The 26,729-nt window shown below is 43.0% G+C and overlaps 2 protein-coding genes across 13 annotated transcripts; one reads left to right on the forward strand and one right to left on the reverse strand.

The window, feature by feature from the left end:
* Positions 1-1,930: 1,930 nt before the first annotated feature.
* On the reverse strand, positions 1,931-7,224 carry LOC123090957 (uncharacterized). Of its 12 annotated transcripts, none has more exons than XR_006442678.1 (9): positions 6,808-7,224; positions 6,215-6,646; positions 5,901-5,995; positions 5,169-5,254; positions 4,859-4,967; positions 3,335-3,408; positions 2,641-2,870; positions 2,280-2,549; positions 1,931-2,191 (listed from the first exon to the last, which is right to left on the reverse strand). XR_006442678.1 is itself a non-coding variant. In XM_044512331.1 (4 exons), the coding sequence occupies exons 2-4, from the start codon at positions 3,361-3,363 to the stop codon at positions 2,137-2,139; spliced, it is 354 nt and encodes a 117-aa protein (XP_044368266.1). In that variant the 5' UTR covers positions 3,364-3,408; positions 4,859-4,967; the 3' UTR covers positions 1,931-2,136. The 12 variants fall into 12 exon arrangements, 5 of the variants coding, with proteins under 5 accessions (XP_044368266.1, XP_044368267.1, XP_044368265.1 ...); XR_006442677.1 differs by having other exon boundaries at positions 6,804-7,224; XR_006442679.1 differs by having other exon boundaries at positions 6,215-6,287; positions 6,808-7,223.
* Positions 7,225-13,340: 6,116 nt separating this feature from the next.
* Positions 13,341-17,382, forward strand: LOC123089950 (branchpoint-bridging protein). The gene is made up of 3 exons (XM_044511477.1): positions 13,341-13,410; positions 14,989-15,529; positions 17,080-17,382. Exons 1-3 carry the CDS (start codon positions 13,341-13,343, stop codon positions 17,090-17,092), a joined length of 624 nt encoding a protein of 207 aa, XP_044367412.1. The 3' UTR covers positions 17,093-17,382.
* The last annotated feature ends 9,347 nt before the right edge of the window (positions 17,383-26,729 follow it).

The following is a 26,729-nucleotide window of genomic DNA, read 5'->3' on the forward strand; positions in this document are numbered from 1 at the left end:
ATGAGATGGATTTTTTAGTTTGGTCACACTTTGTTGGTGGAGTAGATGCATCGCAGATTCACTGTGTATATGGGAAGTAGTTGTTTTGTTCATGGTGTTTTTTATGGGGTTTTTCCTCTGATCTAAACATTTATATGGGAATTAGTTGTTTTCTTCCCTGGAACGGCTGTCCATTGCTTTTAATTTGTCTATAATGTGATATTGCCATGTCAATTCTTTAACATGTCGTCCCATGGGTAGCTCAAGATCAGGTTTGTCATGCAAAACTTTAAGATGTGTTGTTTTTCTGCCATTATTTGCAAACTTAAGATGTATTGACATGGGAAACTTAATTTGAGTTTTTTTTTCATGGCCACTATACATGCGTATTTACAAGCATTCTTCTAGGAAAGTCACACTTTTTTCTAGATAGCATGGCAAGTTTTTTAGGACAAGACGAATTATTTTGTGTCCTAAATTGGCCATGGCAAATTTAGTTCGTAGATCATGGCATGTTTTAGCATGGCAATGTTTAAAGTGATTTTGCCACGGAAAATTTAGTAGATGTCTGACGGCAAATTCAGTTTAATGCCCATGGCAAGTTTCTTTTTTCAAGACGATGACAACTTTTTTTTTAGCATGGCAATTTTTAAAGTGATTTTGCCATGGAAAATTCACTAGATGTCCCACGACAAATTCAGTTTAATGCCTATGGAAAGTTTCTTTTTTCTAGACGATGTCAACTTTTCTTTTACCATGGCAATTTTCTAAAGTGAATTTGCCATGGGAAATTCACTAGATGTCCCCCGGCAAATTCAATTTAATGCCCATGGCAAGTTTCTTTTTCTCAAGACGATGTCAACTTTTTTTTACCATGGCAATTTTTAAAGTGATTTTGTCATGGCAAATTCACCATATGTCCCACGGCAAATTCAGTTTAATTCCCATGGCAAGTTTCTTTTTCAAGATGATGTTATTATTTTTTACCACAACAAATTCACTAGATGTCCGACGGCAAATTCAGTTTAATGCCTATGGCAAGTTTCCCTTTTTGAAGACGATGTCAAATTTGTTTTTTACCATGGCAATTTTTTAAAGTGATTTTGCCATGCAAAATTCACTAGATGTCCCACTGAAAATTCAGTTTAATGCCCATGGCGAGCTCCTTTTTTCAAGACAATGTCGACATTTTTTCATGGCAATTTTAAACTGATTTTTTCATGGCAAATTCACTAGATGTCCCATGATAAATTCAGTTTAATGCCCATGGCAAGTTTCTTTTTTTTTTAAACGGAGGCAAGCAAGTTTCTTTTTTTCAAGAAGATGTCAACTAGTTTTTTACCATGGCAAGTTCACTAGATGTCCCACGATAAATTTAGTTTAATGCTCGCGGCAAGATTCTTTTTTTAGGACGATGCGAGAAAGCATACAATTTTTAACTAAGGAATCGCATTGTTGCATTCTTATTCATGTATGATTTTTTGGTATTATATTAGATGGGAAATTAGTCTTGTATATTACATGAAAAAATACTTACTGCATATGTATTTTGTTATTTTTCTATTTTTGTACACATTGTAGGTTTTAGGCATTTTCATGTTTGTTTTATTTTTTTGTAAACAAATATCATTTTTATCATAGCATTTTCTCTTGGTTAAAGACAGATGGCAATTTCCGGTTTGCATCACTGGGATTTTTTAGTTCTCAGTTTTCTTCTTTTAATGGCAGTTTTTTTTTCATAATATGGCAAAACCTGAGCTTTCTTTTTCACAGATAAAAAATGTTTTTATTCTTAGTACAAACTGGGCCATACTAGGCTTTCTTTTCTTTGTTATAGTCACTAGATGACTCGTTGCGCCAATGGCGCAAAGGCCGAAAGGGAGCCAAGTATTGTGAGAATATTTAGACACTTAAGTCGAAAACCAAATGTGCCCAACACTGCAGCAACCTCTACTTGAAAGCCGCCTTTTCTCACCGGATCTAACATAGATACATAATTCTTCAAGAGCAAATTTTAAAGAAAATATAAAACATGGAAGGCTTTAAGTTGTACTATTGAGACCATACCACCATATCTTCATTTAGTTTTTTTGGAAATCTAAAGGTCTAAGAGGATCATACATGTGAGAAGCTGTGAATCCACAACAAAAACCTAAACTAACTTCCAAACAGCTCAGATCTCTCGTTGTAGTGCGGGGACATGTCCTTAATCCTGCATCCACAACCCATAATTTTTCAACACCTAAATCCACGAAATCCAACCGAAGGAAATCATGGCAGAAAAATGTGTCGTGGCTTACATCTCCGAGAACTTCTTGGCATACTTCTGCAGGTTGGACACAGCAATCCTCGCTGCGAGCTGCTGAAGAACCACACATGCACCTTCCTTCACCTTGCCCTTGGGGAGGAGGGGGGCAACACTTGCAGCGCCACGACAAGGCTTTGCAAACGCCGCCGGCGAGAGCGCGCAGCAGAGGGCGTTGAGAGTGGCAGCGGCCTTCGCCTCGGCGCGGGCATGGTGGCCATGCGACTCGAGGCAGCACACGAAGCGGTCGCGCTGGAGCACCACGCTATGCACAGATGTGTAGGCAAGTAACAAAGATTGGTCAAAGGGAAACAAATTATCCAAAAGAAGAAAGGTTTTATATATTTTCAACATACCCAGCCATAAAATCAGATGCTTCTTGATTAACAAAATGAACACACAATTAAGCGGGGCATAGAAGGTGTACAATTATGTACTGAAAAAAATCAGAGGGGTTAGATTATGTTCAAATGAGATAAATCATCAAGGTTCCAATGATAGAAAACTTTGGGCCCGATGCACTGATTAATGTTACAGCACACAGGCAAGCTAGACATCTACGTCTGGAGCGAATACTTTCTTCTTCCTATATATATGAGAAAAAACACGCGCATCAGACTTGAAAGCAAAACGAGCCTGGAAAAATTGATGTAGTGCAGAGGAGTAACAAATAAAGGAACACAAAAATTCCAGAAATTGTTCAGGGTCCTTTTTGTTCTGCAGACATTTTATTTTGTAGAATGGCACTGTTCACCATTTGGGGATCACTTATGTCTTGTGCGGACTTACGGTTGACATTTGCCATAAACATTTCTCAAGGATTCTTCACTTGTGTAATATGAAATCCTCGTTTCTGAGATAAACCGTGGATAACAGAATATACATAGAACCTGATTGGAGCAGAATATTTATTCTGAGGATGTTGCAAGACCGTAAGGTTCTGACTGTCCACTACCATGCCAAATACAGTATGAATGATAGTGTCTCCAGTATTTTGCCTAAATGAATTGTATGGTTTGAAACAGAGACAACTGAAAGAACAGTGCTAACCATGGCATCGCTGGGAGACTCGCGTTCATCCTCCAAATTGTCTGGTTTGGAGCAGCAACTGATCCGGGTTCGCACTGAAACACACATACACAAGAAAACATCTTCAACACCTAATTCAGTAGAGATTTCTCTCTGTCTCTCCAAGAAAATAACATTCCCCTCAAGCAACCAATGAACAAGAACGATTCTGCGTATCTGAAGAACGGAACCGGGATGGTGATAACATCAGAGGCTCCCAATTTGCAGCCCCGATATGAGCACCCCCCCTCTCCTATACAGGTATAAAAGAACTCACCTCTGGCCGGCGGCCGGTGGGCGGAGCTAAATGACCTACAAGATCTCTACTACCCGAAGTTTCTTAAATTATCACCAAATTAATACCTTTAACTAATTAAGGATGGAAAAGATTAAGCAAACATTAAGCTACAGAATCGTCTCCTGGATTGTTATGAGCATAAGAACCTGCTTTTTTTGCGATTTCAAATCTGATTTTTTTGTGGCAATACAATTCTAAGGCCGTAAATAAAAATTATTATACTATTGTCTGGTCAATTTAAGATCTATGCTGAATAGGTTGAAGTTCTGTCGGTACTACAAATCTCCACTTTTGGGGAAAGCAACAAACTTGGAATCACCAATGAAGATTCAAACAGGAAGACAACTGCATATTTAACTTTCATAAAAGCACTTCCTTATTTTGACCATTTATATATATCAAGTATATACACCATCGACTCAATTTCAGTCTTCTTTAATCTCCGGCGGCCGGTGGGCGGAGCTAAATGACCTACATGATCTCTACTACCCGAAGATTCTTAAATTATCACCAAATTAATACCTTTAACTAATTAAGGATGGAAAAGATTAAGCAAACATTAAGCTACAGAATCATCTCCTGGATTGTTATGAGCATAAGAACCTGCTTTTTTTGCGATTTCAAATCTGATTTTTTTGTGGCAATACAATTCTAAGGCCGTAAATAAAAATTATTATACTATTGTCTGGTCAATTTAAGATCTATGCTGAATAGGTTGAAGTTCTGTCGGTACTACAAATCTCCACTTTTGGGGAAAGCAACAAACTTGGAATCACCAATGAAGATTCAAACAGGAAGACAACTGCATATTTAACTTTCATAAAAGCACTTCCTTATTTTGACCATTTATATATATCAAGTATATACACCATCGACTCAATTTCAGTCTTCTTTAATCTCTAACTGAACCAAATAACAAAAGCTTAAGCTTAAGCATCCACACACACAGAAAATGCAAAACAAATCTCACATAAAACTGTCCCAAGTCAGATACAGGGGAAACCAAGGTGAGATGATCATGTTTCTTATAGGGAACAATAACCATAGGTAAATACATACATTATTGCCCTGTCAGAAGGTACTTAGTTGTACTTCAAGTGGTACTGGGACATGAAACTAAGCCATTGAAATTTTTGAAACAGAATAGATGATAACACCAGTGTAGGCCATGAACAAAAATACAAAGAACATAATCAAGCATAACCCACCTCGACCGAAGCAACGGTTGATCAACAGCAGGAACCTGAACCTCATGATGCTACACCATATATCTATGGTTACCCTTTTTATTTCTCCCGCCTAACCTGAAGTAATTATCTGGACAAAATAGGGAGGCACACTTCAACTAATCAGTTCTTAGTAATTATAGAATGCCCTGTATTAAAGGAAGTAAAATCAAGCATGTATATGCTCTAACTTTCATAACTGCATGTAAACTCAGCGATTAACTTTATATACCAAAGTGTACAATTCTCAAGTTTAGCTATAGAGACGAAAACAGAGACAGAGGGCGTGCACCTGAAACCTGACGGAGTTTGCTTCAGCCTCCAATCCAGAACATAATCATCAACCATGCACACCTTCCCCATGTACTTCACAAGCATCTATAAAGATGGAATTGACATAAGCCATAAATCACAAGTTCTTGGCACCAACGGCAATAGGGTGTCATTTTAAACAATGTTCAGAATGATGGCTCTGATGAATCTTTTAATGCCTACAGCAGACAAATCTAAACTGAATTTTGTTTGTTTTTTCTGTAACTAAGAAGTTGGAAATTGACAATCATGTATATAGATCAAGGAAAAGTAGAGTAGAAAATGGACCACAATTATGCTAGCAGCAAAGTACTCTGGAAATGAAAAAAAAAGAGAAACGCAAGTTAGATTATTCTCTGGAAATGAAAAAAAAAGAGAAACGCAAGTTAGATTATTCCAGTCAAGTGATGCAAGTATATCTTTCAAGCATCGAAAAAATAGATACGAATCAAAAGAGGCTATCGCATCATCCTGGTCATTAACATCAGAACCATAATTCTGGATTTCTGAAGTTGCAAAATACTTCTGGAAGCTGTTGTATTGTTAATTCACATTTATCCTACAACATCCATACATCATACAAAAAATGGAGAAAGAAAAACCAATAAAAACCTGCTCGAAGGTAGTCATCATCAACAATTCTTGCTTCAGTAATGACAACCAACCAGCACATATATCCATCCATGATACATAAAGGGGGGAAGTAAATTACCTTGTATGAGAACAAATGAATTGTCAGGTTGCTGCAGCTGCCAAAAATGCCCCAGCTTAATACATGGATTCTGTCAATGCAACTCACATAGTCACCTGGGTACACATTAATAGACAAAAATAATGCATCAATTAAAAGGAGCCAAAACAAGCAGAGCAGATCACGAACAAAAAACAAATGAGAAAAGTCACTGGAATATAAGTAAAATAAAGTAGTTGGCATTCATGTAAACAAATCTAAACAAGGATAAAATAAATCATAACATCAAATTGCAGGAACAAATGTGACTTTGCTTGAGACAGAGGTGAATTCACCTTATTCTTCTTCACCAAACTCTTCCTTGGGATTCTTCCTCTTCTCTTCTTTTACAGATCTGCACACATTGTTCTTACGAAAACAGAAGAAATCAAAATCAGATTACTGGAGAACTGGGGGGGAGGGGTCAAAGGGGAGAGGAAGATGGAGAGGATTTATATGTGCAGCCTAGATTCTCCAGACTCGCAGTCCTTCTCCCACCTCTGTCCTCCTCACCTCCCCAAGATCCGTCACACCCACCATAAAAACTACACACCCAGACCCTAAATTAATTTAGAGTGGAAGGAATCAGGAGGAAGAAGTTAAACAGGGTGGAGTTCCAAGGAGGCATTGAGCCGCTGCCTTTCATCATTTTTGTGGAGAAAAGTTGAGATAGTGCACGGGAGGGGAGGAGGCAACAACCCAGCTCGTGGAAGCCAGCGCGGAAGAGCCTGCGGGGGAGGGCGGTGGATTGAGGCGGCGCACAGGAGATAGCATCACCGGGATCCGGGGTCGAAGGAGCGACGGGCCATGGCAACACGGAAGGGGGAAGATAGGGTGGGGGAGAGAGAGATAAATCAAGGGAAGGAGGAGGGGAGCAGGGGGTACCTACGCATGGGGAGGGGGAGGCTGACCGATGGCTCGAGCTCCACCTGCCATGGCGACAAGGAGAAGAGGGCTAGGAGGTCCCCGATGGCCGGCGCCTCTCTCCTCGCCGCTCCTTCCTCCAGCGCCGGCCTCCAGCTCCGGCCGACTGGCCCTGCTCCCCCTCGACTGCGACGTCGGCGCCCGCCACCCTCCTCTACCGCCCGCCCGCGCTCTCTCTCCCAGCCCGCGTTTTCCAGGCGAAGTCCATGGGGTGGCCGACGGATCCGGCGACCCATCGGAAGGAGGAGGAGGTGGTTGGAGGGAGCGGCGGCGGGTGAGGACGAGGGAGGGAGGAGCGAGGGGCGCGGGGCTGTGGATTGGGGCTAGGGTTAGGGAGCGGCGGCGGGTGAGGACGAGGGAGGGAGGGAGGGAGGGAGGAGCGAGGGGTGCGGGGCTGTGGATTGGGGCGCCGCTCTCTACCTCGCGTGCTACGGTGTTTTTTTTCCTTCGCGTGGTGCGCTGCACCCCCACGCGCGGCGCGATACGGTGGGCTTTCTTCCCTCGCATGGTACCGTGCGCTCGATGCCTTCGTTGTGACTACCTACCCCTTCATCCTTTATAAGTTAGATAAGGCCAAACAGAAGCTATGCTGGGGTGGGGGGAGGGCGTTCGGGCTGGGACTCCTCTCATCCCGAACGAATTTGTTCGGTAGCTGCCCACCCGTCACCGAACAAATCGTTCCATCTGGCGAACCACGAGGCCGAACGTTCGGCCGTTATCGACATCCATACGTCCTATATAGTACACCACTAGAGATCAGAATGGATCCAAAGCAAATACATATACATCTTGGATACGTGTGCATGTGCATGCAAATATATATACATCTTGGATTCGTTTTTCAAACCGCCGACTTAGCAGTTTATTTATTTATTACAAGTCGCAATTTTGCTCTTTAATGTCGTTCCGGAAAGAGAATTAAAGGAGGTGTTTCGGGTCCGTACCAACAAACAAAGGACCGACCTACCGTAAGGGTTCACACTGTTGGAGTTGTGTCGAATATTGTATACAAGGTAGGTTATTGTGTTTACATAGGATGTGGAGTCGTGTCCTAGTAGGACACTTGTATCCTAGGCCTCTAATATATAGCGGGGGTAGACACACGATGTAACCTATGCCAACATAATAGCACAGGCGCGCAAGGGGGAGCCGGCGGCGTGTGCTGGCGCCCGGGTGGCCGGTGTGCGGTATTGTGACGGTGTCATGGGGAGGAGCGCCCGTAGTCAGGCCCCGGGATGTAGCCATATCGATGAACCTCGTTAACAAATCTCGGTGTCGTGCTCGTGTGATTGCTTGGTCCTCGGATGATCGATGGAATGCCTCAATTTATTCTAACAAGTGGTATCATGAGCAAGGTTCAAGGAGGTCGCGGTTCATTGATCTAGAGGATGGATCGTCGTCAAGTTTCGGTACAAAGACGATGCGCAGAAGATGATCCGCGGTGGTTGTTGGGTGCGCTATCGACGAGATCAGGATAAGCATCAGGTAGCATGCATCGGTGAGTTGCATCAGCGGGCGGCTAGATCGGTTCAGTCGATGGAAGCGGCGGCGGCATGTTCGAGAGGACTCGGCGAGATCGGTTCGATCGAATCAGTCGGCGCATGGCAGTGGCAGGAATCCCGTGGCGACAAGTGGCATCGGCAAGTTGCCAGGCGGGGCTGGCTTGTACAAGGCACGCTAAGGCCCAGTAGGGGCCTGCAGGCGTGTGGCTAAGGCGGCCCAAGATGGCTAGTGTGGCTGCAGAGGATGCAAGGCGAGCGACGGAATAGGCCACGGAATTCCCTATTCGCCGCTTATTGCGGCAAGTAGTCGCCGCTTCGCATAGGGCGAGCTCACCCTGGGCCGGCCCATTTGAGTGGTTTTCGCCTCGCGAGATGAACCGCAAAAAAGAATCACGCTAGGGATCGAACCTACGACCTCCTGCAGCCCTACAAACCGCGCTAGCCACCGCAACAGGCTCGTGGATCTGTAAAAATAGCAACGAACAAAACCATTTGTTCCTTCTACTGTTTTTTCTTCAGTCTTATTCTCTTCTTTCTTTTTTCTCGTTTTCTTTGTTTTTCCTTTTTAATGTTTTTTTTTACTTTTTCTTTGTAAGCATTTCGAAAAGTTCAAATATGGTTCAGAATATTCAAAAATGTCCTTTTTGTCAAATATTGTTCATATTTCTTAAATAGTGTTCACATTTGCAAAATTTTGTTCACAATTCAAAAAATGTTCATGATTTTTTTGTTTGCTTTTCAGTTTTTCAAAATTTTGTTCACATTTGAAATCTTTTAAATTAATTAAAAAAATGTTCGACTTTCAAATCTTGTTCCCACTTTTAAAAAATGTTCACAATTCGAAATAATGTTCGCATTGCCAAATTTTGTTCAGAGTTACAAAAAATGTTTCCTTTCTCACAAATTGTTCACAGATCCAAAACTATGTTCGCTTTCTTCAAATTTTGTTCCAAATTTAAAAAATATTCGAGTTTCCAATCTCGTTCGCATTTTCAAAAAATGTTCACAATTCGAAATAATGTTCGCATTGCCAAATTTTGTTCAGAGTTACAAAAAATGTTTCTGTTCTCACAAATTGTTCACAGATCCAAAAATATGTTCACTTTCTTCAAATTTTGTTCCAAGTTTAAAAGAATGTTCGAGTTTCCAATCTCGTTCGCATTTTCAAAAAATGTTCACAATTCGAAATAATGTTCGCATTGCCAAATTTTGTTCAGAGTTACAAAAAATGTTCCCTTTCTCACAAATTGTTCACAGATCCAAAAATATGTTCGCTTTCTTCAAATTTTGTTCCAAGTTTAAAAAAATGTTCGAGTTTCCAATCTCGTTCGCATTTTCAAAATATGTTCACAATTTGAAATAATGTTCGCATTGCCAAATTTTGTTCAGAGTTACAAAAAATGTTCCCTTTCTCACAAATTGTTCACAGATCCAAAAATATGTTCGCTTTCTTCAAATTTTGTTCCAAGTTTCAATTTTTTTTGCTTTTTCTATTTTTCGTTTAAAATTTTATGAAATGTTCTTGTTTTTTAAAATTTGTTCAACATTACAAAAAAACTTTGCTGTTTTTCAGAAAATTGTTCACAGGTCAAAAAATGTTCAACATTTTAAAATAATTATTCTCTATTTTTGGAATTGTCCGCGTTCAAAAAAAGGTACAGGTTTTGAAAACGAGCTGCGTTTGTCCTGCAAAAAAAAAGAATGAACTGCATTCAAACTTCTAAAAAAGTTTAGATCTGTCGTGGATTATGTTCTTATAGTGTTTGCTGCTTAATATTGGCATAAAATGTGTAGTGGTGCAATGGCTACCGGACGCGGTTACTAATCGGAAGGTCTTGAGTTCGAATCTCCAATCGCCTTCAGGGCGTTGTATATTTTACGTCAGTAGTTGCTCCTTCGTGGGCCGGCCCAAACGAGGCACCCCCTGTGCGAAGCCCCTCCAGTCTGCCGTAGAATGCGGCAGATAGGAGGTCCCATAGGCCACGGCGCACGCGGCTGGGACGGTTGGTGAGGCCGGCGTGCGTGGCATGCGTGCAGGAAGCGTGGACGAGTGCATGCAGGAAAAAGCAGAGACTGGAGATTTGTTTGAAGACAAAAACAGGACCGAGTCCTGACGTGACATAGATAGGCAGATCAAATCAAGCGAAGGAAAAATCCATTGGTACATCCATCAGGGCTTTGGCAAAGGCAGCGCTAGCATCGGAAGTTGAGCCAAGGGAGCACTTCAGGTGAAGACCAACTAGCTAGATTGCTAGTAGTAGACAGAGGTTCTGTTCTTATACTTGGGATCACTGGAAGACTGCTCAGTTTTTTTCACAGGGTCAGTCGTACAAAGAACTATGGCGCCAACGGGTACCGAGTTTGAGGTGGAGAAGTTCGACGGAACTGGAAATCTTGGATTGTGGCAGACATGGGTGAAAATTTGTTGGCACAAGAGGGATGCTTGAGGGCGTTGCGGGAAGTCATGTCAGCTGAGATGGACTTATGTGATAGACGGAAATTCACATAAGACGATTTGGGAGCCTTGAGTGTGTCATACAGTCGAACGAGTTCGGCTGGGTCGGACTAGGCAGTCTGACGGATCGACGCGAGTCGGTTGGTACAGAAGACTGTGCTTGGATCGGCGACATCGACATAGGAGCGTGATGCTGATGGTGACCGACTTGTGGGCATGGAAACACGTGGCACAGGCCCCGAGGGCTTGTGTGGCTTCGGCAAGACTATGGCGCGGGGTTGATTCAAGACGGTGCACATGAGAGTTTGAAGTCGACGGGGCGCGAGGGTGGACTGATCATCTATCGTGGAGTCATGTTGAAGGTGGAGCTGGATTGAGGGGCTACGGTGTAAGGATCCAGGGAATCGAAGCCTATTCAGTAAACGGGAAAAAAGCAAGTGACACGTAGTTCAGACTGGAGCCCAATGGCCTGATGGAAGAATGAAACTCGTCATCGGTCGGTGATGATCGGTGGTACTCTACAGTGGGGGTTGAGTGATGTGGTTTTGCGACCCTTGAGACTCGACTGGGACAACGGAGGCTCGACGCGGTAATAGCGGCGAGGCGTGCGGTGCGCACGGGACATGGAGATGGGCCAGGGCTCTGGTGGTCATACATGTGGTGAGACAACTGCGAATTTGACTCGGAATGACTACAAGCAACGGTGAAATTCCTTCATGTTTCAGACAGGCGGTCAAGAAAGGAACGGTGATGTTGAGTTCAGGTAGCTCTTATGTGTGATACCCAATATGTGAGTTGTTCACTTTCACGCAGGTCAGTGATCAGTGTGTGATGACATTGGACGGATACTCTGAAAGTTGGGAGCACAAGCTAGAGTAACAAGAAACTTAATTTTGCTCAGTGTTGACCGTGGTCAAGAAAAAAAGGGACTACAAGTTGCAGGTGGAGTCATGTGGAGTCTTTGGAGTAGCACCGGTACTCTGGGACAAGCTCAAGTCCAATGTACATGGAAGTATGGCGCATTGACGAATTCAAGGTTGTGGAGAATATTCGCCAAGGTGGAGTTTGTTGAAGTTGTGTCGAATATTGTGTACAAGGTACGTTACAGTTGGACTATGAGTTGTATTGTGTTTACATAGGATGTGGAGTCGTGTCCTAGTAGGACACTTGTATCCTAAGCCTCTAATATATAGCGGGGATAGACACACGATGTAACGTATGCCAACATAATAGCACATGCGCGCAAGGGGGAGTCGGCGGCGTGTGCCGACGCTCGGGTTGCCGGTGTGCGGTATTGTGACGGTGTCACGGGGAGGAGCGCCCGTAGTCAGGCCCCGGGATGTAGCCATATCGGTGAACCTCGTTAACAAATGTCGGTGTCGTGCTCGTGTGATTTCTTGGTCCTCGGATGATAGATGGAATGCCTCGGATTTATTCTAACAAATGGTATCATGAGCAAGGTTTAAGAAGGTCGCGGTTCATTGATCTAGTGGATGGATCGTCGTCAAGTTTCGGTACAAAGACGATGTGCGGAAGATGTTCCGCGGTGGTTGTTGGGTGCGCTATCGACGAGATCAGGATAAGCATCAGGAAGCATGCATCGGTGAGTTGCATCAGCGGGCGGCTAGATCGGTTCAGTCGATCGAAGCGGCGGCGGCATGTTCTAGAGGACTCGGCAAGATCGGTTCGATCGAATCAGTCGGCGCGTGGCAGTGGCAGGAATCCCGTGGCGATGAGTGACATCGGCAAGTTGCCAGGCCGGGCTGGCTTGTGCAAGGCACGCTAAGGCCCAGTAGGGGCCTGCAAGCGTGTGGCTAAGGCGGCCCAAGATGGCTAGTGTGGCTGCAGAGGATGCAAGGCGAGCGACGGAATAGGCCACGGCGCACGCGGCTGGGACGGTTGGTGAGGCCGGCGTGCGTGGCATGCGTGCAGGAAGCTGTGGACGAGTGCATGCAGGAAAAAGCAGAGACTGGAGATTTGTTTGAAGACAAAAACAAGACCGAGTCCTGACGTGACATAGATAGGCGGATCAAATCAAGCGAAGGAAAAATCCATTGATACATCCATCAGGGCTTTGGCAAAGGTAGCGCTAGCATCGGAAGTTGAGCCAAGGGAGCACTTCACGTGAAGACCAACTAGCTAGATTGCTAGTAGTAGACATAGATTCTGTTCTTATACTTGGGGATCACTGGAAGACTGCTCAATTTTTTTCACAGGGTCAGCCGTACAAAGAACTATGGCGCTAACGGGTACCAAGTTTGAGGTGGAGAAGTTCGGCGGAACTGGAAATCTTGGATTGTGGCAGACATGGGTGAAAATTTGTTGGCACAAGAGGATGCTTGAGGGCGTTGCGGGAAGTCATGTCAGCTGAGATGGAATTATGTGATAGACGGAAATTCACATAAGACGATTTGGGAGCCTTGAGTGTGTCATACAGTCGAACGAGTTCGGATGGGTCGGACTGGGCAGTCTGACGGATCGACGCGAGTCGGTTGGTACAGAAGACTGTGCTTGGATCAGCGACATCGACATAGGAGCGTGATGCTGATGGTGACTGACTTCTGGACAGGCCCCAAGGGCCTGTGCGGCTTCGGCAAGACTATGGCGCGGGGTTGATTCAAGACGGTGCACATGAGAGTTTGAAGTCGACGGGGCGCGAGGGTGGACTGATCATCTATCGTGGAGTCATGTTGAAGGTGGAGCTGGATTGAGGGGCTACGGTGTAAGGATCCAGGGAATCGAAGCCTATTCAGCAAACGGGAAAAAAGCAAGTGACACGTAGTTCAGACTGGAGCCCAATGGCCTGATGGAAGAATGAAACTCGTCATCGGTCGGTGATGATCGGTGGTACTCTACTGTGGGGGTTGAGTGATGTGGTTTCGCGACCCTTGAGACTCGACTGGGACAGCGGAGGCTCGACGCGGTAATAGCGGCGAGGCGTGCGGTGCGCACTGGACATGGAGACGGGCCAGGGCTCTGGTGGTCATACATGTGGTGAGACAATTGCGAATTTGACTTGAGATGACTACAAGCAACGGTGAAATTCCTTCATGTTTCAGACATGCGGTCAAGAAAGGAGCGGTGATGTTGAGTTTAGGTAACTCTTATGTGTGATACCCAATATGTGAGTTGTTCACTTTCACGCAGGTCAGTGATCAGTGTGTGATGGCATTGGACGGATACTCTGGAAGTTGGGAGCACAAGCTAGAGTAACAAGAAACTTAATTTTGCTCAGTGTTGACCGTGGTCAAGAAAAAAAGGGACTACAAGTTGCAGGTGGAGTCATGTGGAGTCTTTGGAGTAGCAGCAGTACTCATGGGATAAGCTCAAGTCCAATGTACATGGAAGTTTGACGCATTGACGAATTCAAGGTTGTGGAGAATATTCGTCAAGGTGGAGTTTGTTGGAGTTGTGTCGAATATTGTGTACAAGGTAGGTTACAGTTGGACTATGAGTTGTATTGTGTTTACGTAGGATGTGGAGTCGTGTCCTAGTAGGACACTTGTATTCTAGGCCTCTAATATATACCGGAGGTAGACACATGATGTAACCTATGCCAACATAATAGCACATGCGCGCAAGGGGGAGCCGGCGGCGTGTGCCGGCGCTCGGGTGGCCGGTGTGCGGTATTGTGACAGTGTCACGGAGAGGAGCGCCCGTAGTCAGGCCCCGGGATGTAGCCATATCGGTGAACCTCGTTAACAAATCTCGGTGACGTGCTTGTGTGATTGCTTGGTCCTCGGATGATCGATGGAATGCCTCGGATTTATTCTAACACACACGCATGTTTCGACGCCTCTAACACCTAAGTAGTGGATACTACGTAGTACTCCCTCCGTCATGAAATGCTTATCGGAGAAATGGATGTATTTAATCATATTTAAGTTCTAAATACATTTATTTTTATTAATTTTTCCGATAAGTATTTCGGAATGGAGGGAATATTTTCATGGATTTTTATTCCAAGTACATAGTGGATAAACACCAACGTACCCCTAGCGTGACATTTCGGCTCGATGGAGACCATGCATGTTGTACTACATATTTGCCTCGCGCGGTTGCATCTTAGAGAATCTCCAACCGCCGCCTAAAAGTAGCGCATCGCCCAAAAACTCGCTAGTTTGGCGCGCGCCAGGCCGAGCGCTCCAACAGTCGCCGCATAGTCACGCACGCGGTTAATTGGGCCCAGCTTGTTGCGTATTTTGGGCGGCTACAACGCGGGGGGCAAAGGAGAAATACACGCGAGAGACCAACCGCCAGCCCGCGCCCGCGCTGAAACCTCCGGCCGCTCCGCCCCGCCCTGCGGCGCTGCCGGCGAAATTCGTGCCATGGACGGGTAGACTAGCCTCCCCCACTCATCCGTACGCTCGCGACCCCGCCGCCAACGCCGCCGCTGCCTCGAGCGCAAACCCTAGCGCAGATTTCTCCGCCGACGGCGCCGCACCCACTCCGACCGCCACGCTCGCCCGCGGACTCTTCATGCCGCCACGGGTGACCTCGCAAGGGGTCGTCGCACCGCCGGCCGTTGCGAACACACGAAGCATCGCCTCCAAGCGGCCACAGTCTGCTGCGGCGAATGGAAGCCAAAAGAAGAGCAAGGCGAATGCCGGTCGTGGTGTGAAGCCTCCGGCCGCCTTCCAGCCTCCGCCACCGCCGCCCGAAGCGCCCCCGAGCTCGCAATTTGGTGCGCCACCGGCCGCGCCTAATGTGTTCGAGGAAATTCCCACAAGGTATAAGATTTTATTTTATTTTTTGTTGTTGTGAGATAGATGGCTATATACGAATGGCTTGATGTGTGTGTGTGTGCTATGGTGTATTGTAGTATGGCTTGATGATGCATATTTGTCAACTATGAATGTTGGGTCAAACAATTCATATGATCATTGGTCTCAAACCAACAAAGTTCATCAAGAAGACCACGAATATGAAGTGGATGAGGATGGTGTGAGGTTGATCGATGCACCGAAAGGAAGGTCGGCAATCTACACCATGGACAAGGACATTTTACTATGCAAGACATGGGTGGCATGAGTTTTGGGTCTCTCATTGAAGAATTTGGAGGGATGGGAGGCATGAGTGCACCTCCGGGTGACATTGGAGACATGAGTGGCATGGGAGCATCTGGAGGTATGGGTGGGATAGGTGGCATGAGTGCACGTCCGGGTGGCTTTGGAGGCATGGGAGCACCTATGGGTGGAGGCACGCCTTCCGTTGCGCCGATGCCTTCTGTGGATGGTGGCACTAGTGCAAACACCGTCCGAGTTTCAAATGAAGAGGAAGAGCATGATGGTGATGATGAGGAGGAAGAAGATGAGGAGGCATGAATGTTGATGTTTATTTGTTTGTGTGAACCTATATTTGTGTGAACTTGCATGTGGTTTCATACTTTGAACTATGTCCTCATTTGAACTATGATATGTTGGTGGTATGAATCATGATGTTCCTATTTTTAGATCATTTTATTTGGTTCATATTGTCAAATTGATATGTGTTGTTTCACATTTTGCCAAGCACCGGATGGTCGCGCACGCTGCACTATCGAGCGCCTATTGAAGCGCTACCAGCACATGCTTATTTTTTGCACGTCTGGAAACCACCGCGTCGCTCCTGCGCGCCAAACCGCTAATTCGGCGCTAGAAATTTTATTTTGGGCGCTGCACTTTCGTGCGGCTATTGGAGATGCTCTAACCATGTTAAAGGGCACACTAGATATTAAGAAAAAAAATTAAAGGGTGCCTAGAAATTTTTTGTTCCTTTGTGTGGACCCATATTATATTCTCTAAGTATGGTTTTATCATTTTTTCTGTAAAGAGTATGGTTCTGAAAAAAGCTAGAGTATATCAAGCCATCAGGTATAACCCCCGAGAGCATGTCATCAGCTTGCTTATTCTCTGGAGTGCCATCTTATGTGTCGAGCAATTCTTCTCAAAATTCTCACATTCATTGGGTTCTCCGACCTGCCTTGCCAGTGGCACCGTTTCTGATTACGTGCCAACGAAAGGAATTAGGGTTTTCTGGTATGGTTTTTGATTCGGTTTGAATGGCTAACCTTTCGTCCGATTCAGCATGAATCAAGTTCTTAAGGCACTCCACTATGATTGTGTATGGCACTCCACTATGATTGTGTATCAATATTTGCATGCTTGTAGGAATAGATTTAGATTTTGTGCTAGTTTTTTTTTGATTTTTTTGGGGGTTTATTGGTAGTTTGTACTGGTGTATTCAAAAAGGTTGTTTTTGTGGTCAATTTGACACAATCATCTATGCTTTGTTGTTCCAGGACCAAGAAGTGACAAGTTCCCAGTGCAATTTTATAATGGTTTTTTTTCATGGGTGATGGAAGCAAGAGAGCTCATGTTGATGGACATCAAGTCTGATATGGCTAAACCTGGGAATATTTTGGATTGGAACCGTAGTTTCGTCTTTGGATGTGATTTAATGGGTTGAGCCCCTAATATTATCTGGTGCGGTTTGTGTTTTGGGTATTACAAGCAAATATGCCTGTGCGTGCAAGCGGAGACAAAAAATCTATGCGCTAGCCAAATAAGTATGACTCAATACCCTGACATATGAGCGTTTTCTATTTTAACACGGTGGCTCACCATGTTGCCACTTATTTCTCTTCCCACCCTCGCCGATGATGGTCGTGATGTCCACGTGATCGCAAATGCATTTGACGTGGTAAATCCCAATGCTATGAGCTTGCCACTGCACGCCACACTTGTCATTATATTGCGCAAGGGAATGTCTAAAACTTTGAAACAAATCTCATCGACCATGAACAACCCAACGCCTAGGCATATAAAGACTTCTGAAAAGCTAATCAAATCCTAGACATAAAAACTTTTGAAATCGGTGAACATTTTTCAAATCGATATTTTTTTTGAATTTTTGGATTTTCTATCAAAATCACGAGCATTTTTTGAAATGCACGAACAACTTTTGAATTCATGAACATTTTTTTACTCAACAAACATTTTTGAATCGATGAGCTTTTTAAAAATTTGAGAATTTTTTTTCAAAATTTGTGTTCTTTTATTTCTTTCAATTTTTCTAAAATTTCATGAACATTTTTTCAGATTCCCGAGTATGTTTTGAATACATGATCATTTTTAAAAAATCATGAACATGATTTTATTTCCAGACAATTTTTTCCAAATCATGTTTTTTTATAATTTGCGAACAGTTTTGCAATACCACAACATTTTTTGAATCAGCAATTTTTTAAAGATTTCCTAAACACTTTTTGAATTCACATACATTTTATGATTGCTCGAACATTTTTTAGAAAACTCGCCACTTTAAAAATTTGGAAACCTTAAATTACTTTGAAGAAGGAAGAAAAGACAAAAAAACGAAATGACAAAGAACAAGGGAGTTAAGCCCTTAAATGGGCCGGCCCATGAAAGCATATGTGGGAGAGGACGTGAGTGAGAAAAGGGATGGAAAAAGTGTGAAACTTGGGAATCGAACCCTGGTCTCCTGGCTAGTAGGGCGATGCATTAGCCTGGTCATAGTGGGAGTAACATAGGTAGTAACATACATGTCACATAAGCAAAGAAGATGATGTGTCAAGTAATTAATGAGGAGAGAGGCAAATAGAGTAACATAATATGTTACCACCACATAGCGCTTTCCAATGCAAAATGAGTCTACAAAACAATAAATGAAGATCTATATGTTATCACACTTATATTACTACCCACTATGAAGGTAGTAATATAGACTAGTAACATGTGCATATTACTACTCTAAGTTACTCCCCACTATGACTAGCCTTAGCCACTGTGCTGCTTATGCTTCTGTGATTTATACTGGTATCACACTTTTGAAATAACGAAGTACAACGGTGACTTTTAAAAGAGAAACCGAATCGTTTTCTTTACTTATAGTGGCATAGTGGGTAATATGTAGCAACTTTGGGGGTATTTTTTTTGGACGGACGGGCAGAAGAAGCATCCCCTTTATTATTAGGTAGAGATTGATTAGTCTAGTTCAATTTGAACACGCACAAATCGGTCTCAAACAGTTTCAACTCATAAATGGAAACCGACCTCTCGACCAAAATGTACGATCCTAAAGAAAAGACAAAAAATGTACACGACCAAAGCCCCCACCCTCGACTGTCATTGCCATGCGGTTAGGGACCGCCGGGCCGTCGATTGTCTCTGCCACCAGCTGGAGCTCTGACCGCCACCTCTTCTCTCCTCCAGCTTTCTGCCCCATGAAGTTGTCGGATTTGAGTTGCCACTAACCCCCCAAGGTAAATCATCGTCGCAGCCATCTAGTTTGAATCTGTCTCCGCCACTGCCGCCGTTGGTTTCGAGTCATCTCCGTCGCAACCGGTTTTCGTCTCCTCTTCGATGTCTGGAGCTCCGCCTGCCGGTTCTACCTCCCTGAGTCCCCGGTGTTGCCCTCACCGGTTCACGTAGAAAGATTCCTAGATGCAATTCAGGGACTCCGCACCTGCATCGCCTAGCCGGGGACCCCACAACCGATCGTGTCACCCCCATCTTATTCTCGGAGCTCTGCATCGCCTTCTCTCTCAGGAAAGTGACTGAATTGATTGATTGTTTTTTTTCAATTGCATGATATTTAGCAAACACGCTTTTGTTTGTTTTGCGTGCGATCTATGAGGCATTTGGCAGTTACATGAACTATATATATCTTTATTTTGTTGTGACCCTCACTCGTTTGAAAGAAAAAACATCCGTATGAATAAATACAAAACTCATAGCATTGTTTGAAAGAAAAAATATCCATAAGGACAAATACAAATATCCATACGGAAGTTCATGGAAGGTTGCACATGCCAACATTGTCTTCAATCACCTTCAAATGCCTCCTACATATACCGTCTAAAATACTCGTATGTTTTGATGAGTATATCTCCAGATGCCTCGCCATTATTTCAGTTGTCATCAACATCATAGGATTAGGAGGGCGAACATGTTTATCTGCAGTAACACGTTGCTCCCCCTCCCCCTCCCGAGTCGCCCCCTGCGTGGGCGGCGGGAGGCCCCAGATCCCGTCGGCCGGCCCTCGCTCCCGAAGGTTTCATTCCGTTTGGACTCCATTTGATATTCCTTTTCTTCGAAACACTGAAATAGGCAAAAAAACAGCAATTCGGGTTGGGCCTCTGGTTAGTAGGTTAGTCCCAAAAAGATATAAAAGTGTAAAGTAAAGCCTATAAACATCCAAAACGGGTAATATAATAGCATGGAACAATCAAAAATTATAGATACGTTGGAGACGTATCAAGCATCCCCAAGCGTAATTCCTGCTTGTCCTCGAGTAGGTAAATGATAAAAACAAAATTTTTGATGTCGAATGCTACCTAGCATAGTTCTCAATGTATTTCTATTTATTGTGGCATGAATGTTCAGATCCAAATGATTCAAAATAAAAGTTCGTATTGACATAAAGAATAATAATACTTCAAGCATACTAACTAAGCAATCATGTCTTCTCAAAATAACATGGCTAAAGAAAGTTCATCCCTACAAAATCATATAGTTTGGTCATGTTTCATTTTCATTACACAAGAATGCTCTCATCATGCACAACCCCGATGACGAGCCAAGCAATTGTTTCATTCTTTAGTAATCTCGAACTTTTTTCAACCTTCACGCAATACATGAGCGTGAGCCATGGATATAGCACTATGGGTGGAATAGAATATGATGATGGGGGTTATGTGGAGAAGACAAAAAAGGAAAAAGTCCCACATCTACGAGGCTAACCAACGGGCTATGGAGATGCCCATCAATTGATGTCAATGCGAGGAGTAGGGATTGTCATGCAACGGATGCACTAGAGCTATAAATGTATGAAAGCTCAAGAAAAGAAACTAAGTGGGTGTGCATCCAACTTGCTTGCTCATGAAGACCTAGGGCATTTTGAGGAAGCCCATCGTTGGAATATACAAGCCAAGTTCTATAATGAAAAATTCCCACTTGTATATTAAAGAGACAACAAATGAGACTCTCTATATGAAGAACATGGTGCTACTTTGAAGCACAAGTGCAGAAAAAGATAGTAACATTGTCCCCTTTATTTTTTTTTCTTTTTTTTTCTTTTTTTGGGCCTTTCTTTTTTTTTTCTTTGGCCTTTATTTTTTTATGAGGGACAATGCTCTAATAATGATGATCATCACACTTCTATTTATTTACAACTCATGAATTACAACTCGATACTAGAACAAAGTATGACTCTATATGAATGCCTCCGGCAGTGTACCGGGATGGGCAATGAATCAAGAGTGACATGTATGAAAAATTATGCATGGTGGCTTTGCCACAAATACGATGTCAACTACATGATCATGCAAGGCAATATGAAAATGATGATGTGTGTCATGATGAACGAAATGGTGGAAAGTTGCATGGCAATATATCTCGGAATGGCTATAGAAATGCCATAATAGGTAGGTATGGTGGATGTTTTGAGGAAGATATACAGAGGTTTATGTGTGATAGAGCGTATCGTATCACGGGGTTTGGATGCACCGGCGAACTTTGCACCAACTCTCAAGGTGAGAAAGGGCAATGCACGGTACCGAAGAGGCTAGCAATGATGGTAAGGTAAGAGTGCGTATAATCCATGGACTCAACATTAGTCATAAAGAACTCACATACTTATTGCAAAAATCTACAAGTCATCAAAAACCAAGCACTACGCGCATGCTCCTAGGGGGATAGATTGGTAGGAAAAGACCATCGCTCGTCCCCGACTGCCACTCATAAGGTTGACAATCAAATAACACCTCATGCTACAAATTTTTCACACAACGGTTACCATACGTGCATGCTACGAGATTTGCAAACCTCAACACAAGTATTTCTTAAATTCACAATTACATCAACTAGCATGACTCTAATATTACCACTTTCTTATCTCAAAACAATTATTAAGCATTAAGTTGATCATAGTATTCAATTCACTTCCTATGATAGTTTTTATTATACCCAACTTGGATGCCCATCATTCTAGGACCAATTTTATAACTATAGCAAATACCATGCTGTTCTAAAAGACTCTCAAAATAATATAAGTGAAGTATGAGATACTAACAATTTCTACAAAATTAAGCCACCACCGTGCTCTAAAAAATATAAGTGAAGTACTAGAGCAAAAATTATCTATCTCAAAAGATATAAGTGAAGCACATAGAGTATTCTAACAAATTTCAAATCAAGTATTTCTCTCCCAATAGGTGTGTACAGCAAGGATGATTGTGGTAAACTAAAAAGCAAAGACTAATATCATACACGACGCTCCAAGCAAAACACATATCATGTGGCGAATAAAAATATAACTCCAAGTAAAGTTACCGATAGACGAAGACGAAAGAGGGGATGCCTTCCGGGGCATCCCCAAGCTTAGGCTTTTAGTTTTCCTTGGATATTTCCTTGGGGTGCCATGGGAATCCCCAAGCTTAGGCTTTTGCCACCCTTTATTCCATAATCCATCAAATCTTTACCCAAAACTTGAAAACTTCACAACACAAAACTCAACAGGAAATCTCATAAGCTCCGTTAGTGCAAGAAAGAAAAACCACCACATAAGGTACTGTAATGAACTCATTCTTTATTTATATCGGTGTTAAACCTACTGTATTCCAACTTCTCTATGGTTCATACCCCTACATACTAGCCATAGATGCATCAAAATAAGCAAACAACACACGAAAAACAGAATCTGTCAAAAGTAGAACAGTCTGTAGCAATCTGTAACTTTCGAATACTTCTGGAACTACAAAAATATTATCAAAATAGGACGTCCTAGGCAATTTGTCTATTGATCTACAGCAAAACGAATCAACGCAAAATCACGTTTCTGTGATTTATTGATTTTTTTCTCGTGAGCGCAAAGTTTCTGTTTTTCAGCAGAATCAAATTAACTCATACCATAGGTTATCCTATAGGTTCTACTTGGCACAAACACTAATTAAAATAAGAAAACACATCTAACCAAAGAGTAGACGCAAGATTTATTACTAAACAGGAGCAAAAACAAAGAAACTAAAATAAAATTGGGTTGCCTCCCAACTAGTGTTATTGTTTAATGCCCCAAGCTAGGCATAAAAGCGAGGATATATCTAAATATTGCCATCTTTGGCACTTGATTCATAAGTAGCTCGCATGATAGATTCATAAGGTAATTTGACTTTCTTTCTTGGAAAGTGATCCATGCCTTTTCTTAATGGAAATTGGAATCTAATATTCCCTTCCTTCATATCAATAATCGCACCAATCGTTCTAAGGAAAGGTCTATCAAGAATAATTGGACATGAAAGATTGCAATCAATGTAAAGAACGATAAAATATATGGGCACATAGTTCCTATTTGCAATAATAAGAACATCATTGATCCTTCCCATAGGCTTTTTAATGGTGGAATCCGCATGGTGCAAATTTAAAGAGCAATCATCAAGTTCATGGAAACCTAGAATATCACATAAAGTTTTCGGAATTGTGGAAATACTAGCACCCAAATCACACAAAGCAAAACACTCATAATCTTTAATTTTAATCTTTATAGTAGGTTCCCACTCATCATTAAGTTTTCTAGGTATAAAAATTTCCAAATTAAGTTTTTCATCATAAGATTGCATCAAAGCATCAACAATATGTTCGATAAAGGCTTTATTTTGACTATAAGCATGAGGAGAATTCAACACGGATTGCAACAAGGAAATACAATCTAGTAAAGAACAATTATCATAATCAAATTCCTTGAAATCCAAGATAGTGGGTTCAATGCTATTTAAAGTCTTGACCTCTCCAATCCCACTTTTACCAAATTTAGCATCAAGATCAAAATACTCCAAATTATCGGAACACTTTTCAACCAAAGTTGATTTACTTCCAGTCCCATCATTATCAAGATTCATATTGTAAAACAAAGATTTAATAGGGGACACATCAATAACTTTTAGATCTTCATCATTATTTTCATCCAACTTTTCTGGTTTGGCAGCCATCTTATTGACCAAGGTGGCTTGCTTATCAAAAATTTGGGCAATAGATTTTTCAAGGCAAGCAATCTGAGAGTTCAAACCATAAAACTCTTTAGACATATCATCAAGCTCTTTATTCATAAATTCCATAAAGCTCTTTTGTTCTTTAAGCTCTTTTCTAAAGAAACTATTATGCTCAAATTGCAAGGTCATAAAGCTTCTAATGTTTAATTCAATATCATCCAATCTTTTAAGATGGAGATCAACGTTCTTAGGCAAATCCATAAAGGAAGAAAGGCACAGGAACAGCAAGCGAAAGAGAGAGGAGAATGGGAAAGAGAGGGCAAATAAAATGGCAAGGGTGAAGTCGGGGAGAGGAAAACAAGAGGCAAATGGCAAATAATGTAAATGCGAGGGAGATGAGTTTGTGATGGGTATGTGGTATGTCTTGACTTGAGCGAAGACCTCCCCGGCAACGATGCCAGAAATCCTTCTTGCTACGTCTTGAGATTGTGTTGGTTTTCCTTGAAGAGGAAAGGGTGATCCAGCACAGTAGCGTAAGTATTTCCCTCAGTTTTTGAGAACCAAGGTATCAATCCAGTAGGAGGCTCCTCACAAGTCCCGCGCACCTACACAAACAAACAAAGAACTCGCAACCAACGCAATAAAGGGGTAGTCAATGCTTTCAAGGTCACTTGCAAAAGTGAGATATGATAGAGATAATATGATAAGATAAATATATTTTTGGTATTTTATAATATAGATTGGAAAAGTAAAGATGCAAATAAAAGTAGATTGAAAGCTTATATGATAAGAGATAGACCCGGGGGCCATAGGTTTCACTAGTGGCTTCTCTCAAGATAGCATAATTATTACGGTGGGTGAACAAATTACTGTCGAGCAATTGATAGACAAGCGAATAATTATGAGATTATCTAGGCATGATCATGTATATAGGCATCACGTTCGTGACAAGTAAACCGACTCCTGCCTGCATCTACTACTATTACTCCACACATCGAAAGCTATCCAACATGCGTCTAGAGTATTAAGTTCACGAAGAACAGAGTAACGCTTTAAGAAAGATGACATTATGTAGAGGGATAAATACATGCAATATGATATAAACCCCATATTTTTATCCTCGATGGCAACAATACAATACATGCCTTTCTGCCCCTGCTGTCACTGGGAAAGGACACCGCAAGATTGAACCCAAAGCTAAGCACTTCTCCCATGGCAAGAAAGATCAATCTAGTAGGCCAAACCAAACTGATAATTCGAAGAGACTTGCAAAGATAACTTAATCACACATAAAACAATTCAGATGAGATTCAAATATTTCTCATAGATAAACTTGATCATAAACCCACAATTCATCGGATCTCGACAAACACATTGCAAAAGAGTTACATTGAATAGATCTCCAAGAAGAGGAAGGAGAACTTTGTATTGAGAATCAAACAGAGATAAGAAGCCATCTAGCTAATAACTATGGACCCAAAGGTCTGTGGTAAACTACTCACAACTCATCGGAGAGGCCTTGGAGTTGATGTAGAGGCCCTCCATGGTGGATTCCTCCTCCGGCGGAGCACCGGCAACGGCTCCAAGATGGGATCTCACGGATACAGAAGGTTACGATGGTGGAAATAGTTTTTCGGTGGCTCCCCTGATGGTTTCGGGGTACATGGGTATATATGGGAGGAAGAAGTACGTCGATGGACGCTCGAGGGGCCCACGAGGGTGGGGGGCGCGCCCACCTGTAGGGGGAGCGCCGGGCACCCTCGTGGCCGCCTCGCGTGTTTCTTGACTTGCACTCCAAGTCCCCTGGATCACGTTTGTTCCAAAATGATCGCTCCCGAAGGTTTCATTCCGTTTGGACTCCGTTTGATATTACTTTTCTTCGAAACACTGAATTAGGCAAAAAGAAACAGCAATTCGGGCTGGGCCTCTGGTGTCACGCCCAATATGCGACCATATCCTAACGGAACTCGAAGGTCCCACCAAGGATAGAAGCGCATATTGGAGACGCTTTTGCAAGGTGGATATCATTACGTCGTACCATTACATAATAGTTGGGGATACATACAAGAGGCATACAATGCCACACGAATACAACAACATCATACACAAGAGCATCATCCGACTACGGACGGAACACAAACAGAAACTCAAATGACATCCACCCTGCTAGCCCAGGCTGCCGACCTGGAACCTATCCCCTGACCGAAGAAGAAGCAGAAGAAGAACTCCAAAACAAGCAAACATCGCTCTCGCGTCATGATCATCGCATAACCTGCACCTGCAGCTGTTGTTGTAGTCATCTGTGAGCCACGAGGACTCAGCAATCCCATAACCATGGATATCAAGTGGTGAAGTTGCAGCAGTGACTAAGCATATATGGTGGCTAACTTACGCAAATAAGAGCGAGAAGAGAAGCAACGCAATGGCCGAGAAGCTAGAAGTGACCAAGAAGTGATCCTGAAACTACTTACATTCATACATAACCCAAAACCGTGTTCACTTCCCGGACTCCGCCGAAAAGAGACCATCACGGATACACACACGGTTGATGCGTTTTAATTCGAATCTGGTGTCAAGTTCTCTACAACTGGACATTAACAAATTCCCATCTGCCAAATAACCACGGGCACGACTTTCTAAAGTTGAAACCCTGCAGGGGTGTCCCAACTTAGCCCATCACAAGCTCTCACGGTCAACGAAGGATATTCCTTCTCCCAGGAAGACCCAATCAGACTCGGAATCCCGGTTACAAGACATCTCGACAATGGTAAAACAAGACCAGCAAAGCCGCCTGAATGTGCCGATAAATCCCGATAGGAGCTGCACATATCTCATTCTCAGGGCACATCAGATTGTCCAAGCTTCCGGTAGGCCAACCCAGAGTTGCCCCTGGTGGCCACCAGCGACTGACAGGTTGGACCAACACTCACGACGAGCACGAGCCC

This window comes from Triticum aestivum, chromosome 4B (assembly GCF_018294505.1).
Source record: "Triticum aestivum cultivar Chinese Spring chromosome 4B, IWGSC CS RefSeq v2.1, whole genome shotgun sequence".
In the NCBI taxonomy this organism is placed as follows: Eukaryota; Viridiplantae; Streptophyta; class Magnoliopsida; order Poales; family Poaceae; genus Triticum; species Triticum aestivum.